The sequence below is a fragment of the Chaetura pelagica genome, unplaced genomic scaffold, assembly GCF_000747805.2.
Source record: "Chaetura pelagica isolate M959 unplaced genomic scaffold, ChaPel_1.0 scaffold127, whole genome shotgun sequence".
NCBI classification, from domain to species: Eukaryota; Metazoa; Chordata; class Aves; order Apodiformes; family Apodidae; genus Chaetura; species Chaetura pelagica.
In genome coordinates, this window is record NW_009953923.1 from 2134491 (window position 1) to 2145943 (window position 11453).

Sequence of the window (11453 nt, forward strand, 5' to 3'; positions counted from 1 at the left end):
CGGCAGGAGCTTCCCATGGCAGCACCAAAACCGCTGGGGTTGCTTCTCGTGTGCACCTGAGGTAGCGTGGGGCTGTCACACCTGCTGGGGCTGACCTGGGGAAGACCAGCCAGCTGCTGCCACAACAGGAACTTGTGTGACCTGTTTACAGGGGTGGCGACCTGCATTCCTTGGTTTTAAGAAATACTTGTAGCTTGTGCAGTCTAAGTGTTGGGTTGGTTTTTAACAAAATCAGATTGAATTTCTTCTCATGGTTTAGCTACTTGCTGTATGCAGTGAGCTGACATGGAACTCCCCTTCAGTCTGTGTTGTGTGTCAGTCATTACACAGAGCAGATGAGTAGTTTGGGTTTTTTTAACCTGCTGGGGGAAGACTTTCCTCTTTCAGCATCTTACATGTATCTGTCTCCAAAACCTGTGCTGTTTGATCCCTGTAGCGAGGAGGCAAATTTGCATACACATGATCTGCCCCAAGGAGTCATCATACTTTTTTGTTCCTCCTAGTAAACAACACAGCTTTTGCAGTGGTGTTTTTTTTTTTTTTCTTTTGTTTTGTTTGATAGTGCCTTGTGTTAACTGGTTGTTAGTCAGTCTTAGGAGGAAATTGGCCAGAGAATTGGAGATTTTACTCAGCGGGACTTTGACCTGCTGAAGGAGAGTCAACTCTAATTTGTCTTCTACATTGAGGAAGAAGCTTGAGTTCAGCTCCTGCTCAGTGATGAAGAGGTCCCAGATAATCGTGCACTCACTGCTCCTGGCAAGAGTCCAAAGTCAAAAAAGGGTACAGAGGGAATTTCAGCATCCTGAGAGGATTTGAGAAACAACAGAAAATGCAGAGAAAATGTGTTACTTTTGCAATAAAACAATAATGTGCACATTTTAGTATTCTCTCTTTTGTTTTTCCCCCAGGTCTATACTATCAACTTGGAATCTCGTTATTTACTAATACAAGGAGTTCCTGCATTAGGTGTTATGAAGGAATTAGTGGAACAATTTGCATTATATGGTGCCATCGAAGAGTACCATGCTCTAGATGAGTATCCAGCAGAGCAATTTACTGAAGTTTATCTTATAAAATTCCAGAAACTGCAGTGTGCCAGGTATTGGAAAGGGCAATATCTGTTTCTTGCTGTCTTAATATTTTTAATTTTATTTACAAGTCTGTTAAAATTCTAAAGAGTTGAAGGAAAATCTGTCGTTTTGCCAATAAAATTGTAATTCCCTTCAGGGTGGCCAAGAAAAAAATGGACGAACGAAGTTTCTTTGGTAGTTTGCTGCACGTGTGCTATGCTCCAGAATTTGAAACAGTCCAAGAAACCAGGGAGAAGTTGCAGGATAGAAGAAAGTATATAGCAAAAGCAACAAATCAGAGAGGTTTGTAATAAACTTCCTAAGGAATCTTAATATTTCATTTTGGTGGTGGGTGGGGTTTTGGTTGAAGTGCCAATTAAAATGCTTGGTATGTGGCAGTTTTAAAGATGCATTTTATGGATGCTTGCAGAAGAATGGAGACATTTAAATATAGAGAGGGCCGCATTTTTTTCAAAGCAACTTTTTTCACTTTTGGTTGAGACTAAAATAAATAAAACACCTAAGCTTTCATAATGAAGTATTTCCTCCCCATTCCCCAGTGTTATTAGAAATTTCAGGCACTGGCAGGAAAACTGGGATCATCTTTTTACTCTTGCTCCAGTTTATTCAGGCATGCCCAAAGGGACAGCTGGTAAGGAAGGGGACTCTGCCCCAGAACCTTTGACAAAGTTTCCCCGGCCTATGTATGGATGCTGGAGGAATGCTGAGAGTGGGCAGGGTGTATCAAGGCTGCTGTACTGCAGAGTTCCCAGGCAGCACTGAAGGCTGGGCAAGCTGAGAAATAAGCAAGTGGACAAGATCAAGCTTTTCCTTCCTTGTTATAATTCATTCCTTTTATATCATTAGTTAATGTATGATGATATTTGAAGGGAGTAAAATAACATAAAAACCTTTTTTTTAAAAATGTTGGAAGACAGCCTATCCTTGAAATCGTAACTGGAGGTTAAAATGATTTATTTGCAACATTAGAAGTATTTTCCTCATCTTCTCAAAGCTGCTGAAACACTTCTGTTCAGGCATTCCTCACAAACTGGTACAGGGACTAGGCTGGAAAACTTGAAAGGTGCCACTGAGGAACAAACAATCACAGGAAGGTGGCTGGGAATGAAAGATCACTGGTATTGCTTCTGTAATTGCACTAAATGTTTTTTCTTGCATGTTAGAACTAATAATGACATGAAATAGTTAAACTGCTTTTTTGTTGTTGTTGTTTTAAAGATTGGTTTGTGTTAAAGAAAGTAGAGAGGCCAAACAAGACTGTCTCAAAGAACTCTGACTGTCTGTGGAGTACCCCGGGGTCATGTCCCACTGGGAACTTGGATCCATCCTGCTTCACAAGTTGTCACGGGATGTCCCAAAACACAGGGTATCCAGCTGGGAATCATAATCAGAGCTTGCTGACATTTCCCCAGTTTGATAACAATTGTGCTGAAACTCCTGGGTATTCTGGTCAAAACACACCCCAAAGTCTCCATGTGCAGCTGGGGGGACGTGCCCCACCAGCTCCCTCACTGCAGCAACCAGCAGTTCCCATGGATAACGGAGTTGGGCGGTTTGTGCCTCGTACAACTTGCCTGCAGGAACGCAAGAGGAAGAGAGAAGAAGACAACAAGTTTCCCCTCATTGGAACAAGTGTGGACAATACTGAAGTCATTTTTGGGCCACAGCTACCTGAAATACCTAAAGTGGATATGGATGATGAGTCACTGAATACGTCAGCTACGTTAATTAGAAATAAAATGAAAGAGGTAGGAATTCTGAAAGTTCCGATGTTTTTTTCAAACAAACACATTATGTACTTGTGAACCATAAAAAGAGAGGCCCTAAGATAATTGGCATTGATTGAGTATTATCAGTCTATTTGCTGCTGAAAGGTAGCACTCTTCATATTTAACTTTTCCATATTGCAGAATATTGCAGGGCATTCTACTCCATACCTCTTACACTACACTTCAGAAAGTCTAGCTGTCAGTGCCATGGTTCTAACTGATTTTTAGTATACTGCACTCTTTACCACACTGGGAAGCATGGTAACTTTGCAGTTAGTCCTGCTGACTGTAGTGTAGTGCTTGTATCTCATTTCTGATGGAAAGGGGGTGAAAAGTAAGTCAGAGCTGAATGCAATTTTGCTCCAACACTTCTTATGGCATTACAAGATGTACAGAATCAAGAAATCCATCCTAAGAAGTGTGTGGTAAGGTATATAACCTTTTATGGAGGGTATTAATCAATTAGCTGGTTACACACTCCTGATAAAACTGTCAATTTAAATTAAGATATGAAAAAGCTCCCATGACTATAACTAACTAAACTGATTTGAGAGTTTATCTGCAGTCAAATTGATGAATGTTTGTCCCTTATATCAAATACATTTCTAAAGTATCTGTCAAAACACACATTCTCCCTTCCCTTTTCTTCTTGAAATACCTGAGTTTAAAAAAGCACACTACACTGCTTAGAAAACACCTCTGGTAGGGAGAGGGGGTGCCAAGATATGTAATAGTCTGTCACTGAGAAATCAGTTTGTGTGGATAAAATACAAAAATGTTATTGCTAACACTTCTAAGTTTCACCTCTAGTATCTAATGCTGCCTTTGGTTTTATTTTCCCTTTTCCTGCAGGAAGTTTAAATACAAGTGTGATTATAGTAGTACATCCTTCCCCATACTCAAACATGGTCTTACTCTAAAAATGGCATAAAAGAGCTGTTACAGTTTACTAATTATTATTTTTTCTCAATATAGGTAGCAGATTCTGTTTCCAAAACATCTGTGGAAAAGCCAGAGAGTAGCTCAGCCAAACCACTTGTAAAGCAGAGAAGAAGAATATAGATCCTGCTGGCAGCATCTTCCAACAGTCCATTTTTTTTAAAGGATATAGTTTAAAATACTTATTTTTTTTAATGTAAAAAATATTATTTTATACTGTGTATTTCCAAGCATTTCCCTGTTAATCATTGTATCCGCTTGTTTCTTGGAATGAACAAACCAGTATAATGTATTGTTGCAGTCTTGTCCTGTGTACCTCATACTGTGCTGTATTTGAGAACTCAGGGAAGAACTCTATGTAGGTAATGGAAGTAAATTCTATTTATTCAGTTGCTTTTCCAGGAAAGGAATACTGAATCTTAGTCATAGTTTCAAGTTGCTCCTATTTTCACTGTACCATGAAGAAAAAAGCTGTTACAACAGTATTCCACTTGGAGTTACAGTGTGAGATTTTCCCCAAAAATTGTCTTTTCAAATGCCATGGTGCTCTGTTAACAAAAACAACAACAAATCAAAACAAAAAAGTTAATTTTCAATCAACTAAAGCATTTATATTTAGTCAGAAAAGATGCTGAACTGAAAGTCCTTATCTTAGGCTGCATCTGGCTTTGTAGATGAGAAAAGGAAAATTCCGTATCATTAATGAGGTAATCAGTGAGAGACAAGTCAGATTCAGTTACAGCTGAAGGGGAAATGCACATTGTAACTGCACAGCAGGAGTAATGTCTGACCAGGGAATGATCTGGCATGGAGGGCAAGAAGGCCCAGCTGCAGAATGATTTAAACTGGCCAGAGGCAGTTAAACTGGCAGAGGCTGGGATGACCTAAAGGAGTGAAGTTTCCCTTGGTGGTGAGGTAAGAAATACCTGCAGCATTGGTTTGTAACAGTCCTGGGGTGGGAGGGCTCAGGGGCTGCCTTGGGGCAGCAGAGCTGGCTCAGGGGGGATGAACCCGATGCTGGGTTCAGGTGCTCCATGTGAACACTTGCAACAGGATTGGTGCAGGTGTATTTAAGGCATCAGCAGAGGCACATCTCTGCAGGCTCCTTGTAGAATTGCTTATGGTGCTATGGCCCTGTCCAATATATTCATTACATTTAAAAAAAATACATTCAAGTATGAATAAGTGTTTGTGTCAAGGGGTACAATTAAAATTCCCCAACATAATCCCCTGGGAAAGTAGTAAATGTCGGGTTGTCTTCATGTAAAGTTCATAGCTGAAATCTATTGCTTGTGGGGCCTCTCTTTTAACAATGTTACTAGAGACCTAGTAAAAAGGCAACAGTTGGGTATGGTCCACAACTGAGGACACAACTAGTGGAAGCAAGAAACAATCAAGAGTTTTTTGCCTCTTGCCATGATAAGCCTGAATTACATACCTGCTTCATCACCAACACTCAAAAAACAAGTCTATGCTGAGCACTGAATGCAAATTTTGTTCAGAAATTTTGTAAAATCTTTTCACTGGGGTAAAAAATGGAGTACTTACAGGTTTTCCCAAACCATTGCAAGTCTTTTGACAGTCTGCGAGGAGAAGTCTGGCATTTTGGAAACAGCTGCTTTGCAGCTGATGTGATACCATATGGTCTGTGATCATGCCTACCAGACTCCTCCTTCCTGTCCCCCAGCCTACCAGGCAGGTTGAGCTGGCGGCAAGTGCAGGTTTCCCTCAAAAAAAAACTTGCTGTGTTTCCAGCAGCCCCATAGAGCTTATCTGTTTCTAGGAAGCACTGCATGTATTCCAGGATTTTCTTTTTCCATCTCTACAAAGGCACAACTTTCAGTATTTGAAAATGACTTGAAGTTCAAATAGGATAATTACTGGATTAGGAAAAAAATTACACTTTATTGTAGAGCAAAACACTCTACACAGTTCAATTTGACACTGATGAAATGAGTGTGTTCTAAATTACCATCTTCATAAAAAAACATACAAAAATAATTCTTAATTGAATTAAATGTATTGCTAACACATAAAGCCCAGTTACATGTAATTAAACAACAGCAGTGCCACACTGAGTTGAAGATCACTCTCCAGGTATTTTTCTCAGAAAGTTACCAGCCTCTCCCAAAAGAAGCTGTAAGTGAGGTGATGGCAGTGCCAGTGGCACTGTAGGAAGAAAAAAGTTGTATTTCTGAGGATATTTTGCATAAGGAATCAGGAATGGTCTCATTTTCTTAGAGGGTGCTGATTGAGGCTCACTCATCATATTGCTGCCCCATTAGAGACAAACATGGAGGTATTGTGTTCTTAAATTCTCTAGTACCAGTGTTTGTATAAGGAAACATCAGTGGAGTGAAAGGTAGATAAGTCATAACATGCACGTCTCACAACTGAAGCACTTCTAAGTTGACTTCAGCAGGCCCCATATAATGACAATTAATAATATGCACAACTCCTTAATAGAAAGGATTTGCACATTTTTTTAAAAACTCAAGGTTGATGTACCTTTATGTCTGGCAAACATGGTCCAAAGGCTTCCAAGAGCAGATTTTCATCTCCGACTGCTTTTTCAAAGTCCATAAAAGAAATCTTGCCATCGTGATCACAGTCCTACAAAAGGAATGGAACTTTTCAAAGGATGACAACTTGTAATTGTATTTTTAACAGGTGTTTTATTGACATCACCTCTTTTTTTAGCTTGATGACATGAAAAAATAATTTTCTTTGGGTCATCAGTCTCTGCTCAGACAAGATCTGTATTATTTGCCCCTCTACGTAAGGCATAAAAGGTGGATGGAGCAAGCTCAGCTATCTCAAACAGGTTTGCTGACAGAGCCCTAAAGGAGGCAAAACTTCAACATGGAAAGAAGACGAGCTGAGAAATGACAAATCTCAAGCACAGTTGCGCCAAGACAAATGAGACTTAAAAACGAGAAAATGTTAGGATCTATTCTGCATATATATTTACATGATGAGTTTACCTACACCCTATCAGCGAGGCTGGAAATACTTTATCCTAGTGCTTTCTACTATAGGCATTCTCCTGCCCTGCCTCTTTCAAGTGTGCAGCACTCAGAAGCATATAGTGGATTCTGCTGATGCCAGCCCACTTCTTGTGTACTGGAGAATCTCTGCATAGCAGAATATTCCTTTAGGGGTGGAGGAAAGCATCTTTGTGTTTTGAGTATTTCTGCAATTTGAAAACCTGTTTCTACTGATGTGGCACCTTGGAACACCAAAAAATGTTCTAGTGAAATGTAAGTACTTCTTTCAACCATATGAAATAAAGGGTTGAAGTGAAGAATAAGGGGTGGGTATGACAGACAAATAAAAACTTGAAGATTAAGCGACAGAACCATCATATCAGCTGGTGAATGTGCAGGGAACACAGGTTCTAATGGCCAGAAAAGCAGGGGCAAGGACCTAAGTAGAGATTCCTGAAAAGGAGAACCTGCCACTGGATGGATGCTTAAGAGAAATAGAAGTGGCTGGGTACACTCCTTTCACACTCCTCAGCACAGGAGGGCAGCACGTTAAGGACGTTCACTGCAAATACTTTTAGGTATGCAAACAGTATCATGGGACTGGATGTATGTGTAGTCACAATGCCATGGTACCTACAGGCAATTGCTTAAGAAATATTTTTTTCTTCTTTGAGTGATGGACTCCAGAAATGCATTTTTGGATATCTGAGAATCAGTTGCTAAGTTATTTGAGATGGGCAGCAATATCCTACTCTGACAACTGCCCAGCAGCCATATCAGACCTTGACATTCTTCAAACACATACCAGAGCTTTACTGAGTTCTCATGGAACAGGATTATGTACATGATCAGTGTATAGTATGTTCTTACATATATGAAGATTCATCATGTCTAGAACATATGTGTATGGACACATAGACTTGTTAGTTTATGTAGAAAATTTGTAATACATTCACATATTAAAACAGTTTCTTGTGACAATACTGGACTGGACTGGGACTCATTAGGTCTGGATTATATTTCTGACTTTCCTTAGGAGACTTATCTTAAGTATGGAACTAACTCCAATGCTTCAGAATCCCACTATAAATCAGATGAAGTATTTTGCTATCTCATAGCAATATTCTAAGGTTCAGAGTTAATGAATATCTGGAAGACACTCAAGTATCCCAATGACTAAATACTTGCCATTTTCTTCACTGTTATGTCTACCAAGTCCTTTATTCCCTCATCAGCATTTTCTTCTGATGATGATGGTTCAAAAAGGCTGTTTTTCAGCAGCTGAAACATTTCCTCTCTTGAAATGTATCCATCACCATTCAGGTCATAAACCTGGAAACAGTCTTTTTGAAAGATAAATCAATTTGAAGTTCATACAAACTGTAAGACACCATTAAAGCTGCCTGTTACCTGTAGACAGAAAATGTGAATTGTATATATTGAGCCACATTTATCATATAAATTATTTATATAAGAAATATCCGTATCACATTTTGATACACATACTAGTCAGTTAATCCCTGTTTACCCTTCAGAGTTAAAACCTATTTCTGCTCAAATAAATAATCTTCAGTTCACAGAAACCATACTAACCTACAGATCTTCACTCTTCTAAAATTGTCTATTCAGAATATAAACAAGATTCTGGTTTAGAAATCAAATTTCCCATGGCAGGGACCAGCTGTCTGTATCAGAAGGACTTTGCACCTACCGACCACATCCTCTTTACTTCAGAAGCTGGGTTAGAAAAGGAAAAAGAAGAATGAGCTGTACTAGCATGGAAAAGACAACTAAGTATCCCTAAATGCAAACAGAGTATTTGAAGTACAAGTATCAGCCTAATTCTTCTTCTATTTGTTTCTACCTTCCTGCTATCTGAAGTCTACAATCATGATCAACTTCACTATCCTTCACAAAACTTATTTGAACACACAAAGCTCTTCAGTTTTGGAACACAAGAGTTTGTTTTGTTTTCCCTGATAGAGCCTGTGTCAGGGCAGTGGAAATCTGTACTGGCATACATTTAGGACAGACAACACTGCATATCCTCAGGAATTAGTATATTCTACACTTAGAGCAGGGCTGCATATTTTACTGGCTGGGGTTGCACTGATGCACTGAATGACACCTGGGCCCACATCCTAGTGCTGTGACATCCCAAGCCATTTTCCAGATTAATTTATATAGCACATTAGATGCTGCAATCTGGAACTATGGAAACAACATACTGTCATTCTCCCTTTTCTATTACACCTTTTCCATCACATTCCCTAGATTTTTTTTTCTGCTTCTTAAAATTCTAGAGTTCTTGCTATGTTTTCTCCTGTCTTTCTCCATCATTAGTGTGGAGGTTCTCCTGCCCATCTTACAAAGTCAGTTCTCCCACCTGTGCTTCTAAGCTGAAAAACTGCTGGAATTCAACTGTTGTTTCCATTGTGCCAGTAAATGAAAATGCTGGCACACATCTTGGTTGCCTTGAGACTCTGCTGTTTAGCCAAAATGACCCTTTGCTTACATCTGCTTCTTTCTAATTTTGTATGTGAACTCAAAAACATATATTCTGTCAAAACTATATTCTGTAGAACAAGCTTCAGTTCAACTGCTAGTTTTTGTCAGCAAGAAAATAAGGTGACACCTATGATAATGACAGTTTACACAGAAAAAGCTCTGTTTCAGACAAGCCACTTCAGAACAGTTTCTTTGCATTGAACTATACAGAAGAAAACTTCAATTACCAAATACTTTACGAGTAACTACTAAATCATAGCAAAAGCACTGTGTACTTTAATAGCAATTAATTAAATGATGACTTCCAAACACTGCCATACAGATAAATCTTACATTTCATCTTTTCTGCCATTGTCCCCCGAAGAAATACCGCTAAGCCTTCCACCCATTCCACTGCACTGATGCGGTTTTTGTTGTTTCTGTCAAAAGCTCGGAACACTGGAAAGATTATCCAATAGATTTAAAATTTATATAAGAGGGAAACACAAACAAAATAATATCTTCTTAAATTCAATGAAAATATAAACCCATATTTTTGGTCTAGAGATGTTTCTCTGCTTTCACCAAGGTATGATTACCCTTCTCGAATCTTTCTAAGCCGTAACAATGAAGGGGATTTTGCCCCTGAGTTTACTGAGCTTCCACTCCAGAATCCTGCTAGGATAAGACATTTTGTTTGATTTGTTGCTTTTCTGACGTGAACAACAACAGGAATTACACTTCCATGCAGACATAAATGAAATAAACTAATATCCCTTACAGTAAGGCATGTTTGAACATAGAAGAGGATTTTAATTACTAGGTTTTTTTCCTCAGAAAGCCTGGAGAAAGTAATCCTAGAAACAATACACACAAAGAAAAGTAACCCTTTCCTGTCTTTGATATACCACAATCTTCTTTTTTTCTTCTTCCTTGCCTGAAGTAAGCAGCTTTCAATCTTGCAGCTTCACTATTCATACAGAGTGTAATATAGCATTTCAAATCCAAGATACAATTCAAAGCATGAACTAACTTCTAGAATAATACATATTTTAGAATGTTAATTAGTAAGGTTGCTACAGGAACACTTCTACACACAGAGCCAAGCATTTTGAAATTGGAAAAGAACAGGCTTGCTTTTGAAAAATGAAATCAGCCCCCATATATATTAAAATAATTTTTAAGAATGTGTCCATGTAAGGTATTTTTCAAGCCACCTGAGTTGTTGCATAAAATGGCAACAGGTTTTTACTTTATGGCACCTAAATACCCCCTCCTGCTATAGAACAGGAGAAAGCTGAACCAGGGGGTGGCTCCTGGCTGCCTACGACTGAAAAGAATGGCAGATCCATGCCTCCTCCACATCCTCTTCCGGACACCTCTACATCACAGATCATGCATATGACTTTCATAGCAATTTTAAACGTGACCGTCACGTTATAAATCGCTGAAATCGCTGTATTTTCAAAGGGTTATTTGGCTAATTACTCTCATGTCCTTGCACTGTCTGCTTCAGTTCCTGCTGTTCACAGCACCTCTTTCCAGAAGTTACCCGCAGGGACAGAAGGCGTCTCTGAGACCTCCAGGCCTGAGACAGAGCTGTCCATGCTGCCCTCTCCTGTCACAAAACGACAGTGACTAGGAGAGAAGCAGCCAGAGGGACAGCACTGCAACTGCCTCTGGCTGGTCTTCCTTGAGCAAGAAGAGCTTGAGCTACCCTAAACGAAGGAAAAATATTCCCTATAAAGAAAAACAAGACATCCTTTACTCGGAAGCTTCTGCTTTGCTGTCCTTGCAGGGATGAGATAGCACTATTCTGTACAGGGAAGGCTCATAGGGTCAACCACATAAAACTAGAGCCGTACATCTGTTTTAGGCCTCTTGCTCTCACCTCTGTCCATGATCACATCATCGGTCATGCCAAAGGTGGCGTGCAGGGCTTCTCTGAACATGGCACGATCAAAGCCGATGGCAGTCAAGTGGTCGTCGGGCTTGCCCACCAGCCTGTCGAACAGCTTGATGAGACATTCCAGTTCCCCCCTGTTAACTGCCGAGCCGGAAAACAAGGGAACAGAGGCTGTAACTTCAGTCGGTACAAACGCACGGCAGGACCTCAGGGGCCCTGCTGCCCGGCAGAGCCGCCCTGAGCCCCCGGCGCGGCCTGAGCCCCCGGCCTGACC

At 39.9% G+C, this 11453-nt stretch overlaps 2 protein-coding genes across 2 annotated transcripts in view; one reads left to right on the top strand and one right to left on the bottom strand.

Moving 5' to 3' along the window:
- The window catches only part of RBM48 (RNA binding motif protein 48), a 5407-nt gene extending 1485 nt beyond the window's left edge, over nt 1-3922 (top strand). Inside the window, exons 2-5 of the mRNA XM_010001587.1 lie at nt 909-1099; nt 1228-1373; nt 2310-2839; nt 3836-3922. Coding sequence (XP_009999889.1) covers nt 909-1099; nt 1228-1373; nt 2310-2839; nt 3836-3922 — 954 coding nt within the window. The remainder of the gene's footprint in view (nt 1-908; nt 1100-1227; nt 1374-2309; nt 2840-3835) is intronic.
- Nucleotides 3923-4296: 374 nt separating this feature from the next.
- The window catches only part of EFCAB1 (EF-hand calcium binding domain 1), a 16156-nt gene continuing 8999 nt past the window's right edge, over nt 4297-11453 (bottom strand). Inside the window, exons 2-6 of the mRNA XM_010001589.1 lie at nt 11165-11320; nt 9628-9732; nt 7975-8129; nt 6308-6412; nt 4297-4347 (exon numbers count right to left, since the gene is read on the bottom strand). Coding sequence (XP_009999891.1) covers nt 4297-4347; nt 6308-6412; nt 7975-8129; nt 9628-9732; nt 11165-11225 — 477 coding nt within the window. The 5' untranslated portion in view covers nt 11226-11320. The remainder of the gene's footprint in view (nt 4348-6307; nt 6413-7974; nt 8130-9627; nt 9733-11164; nt 11321-11453) is intronic.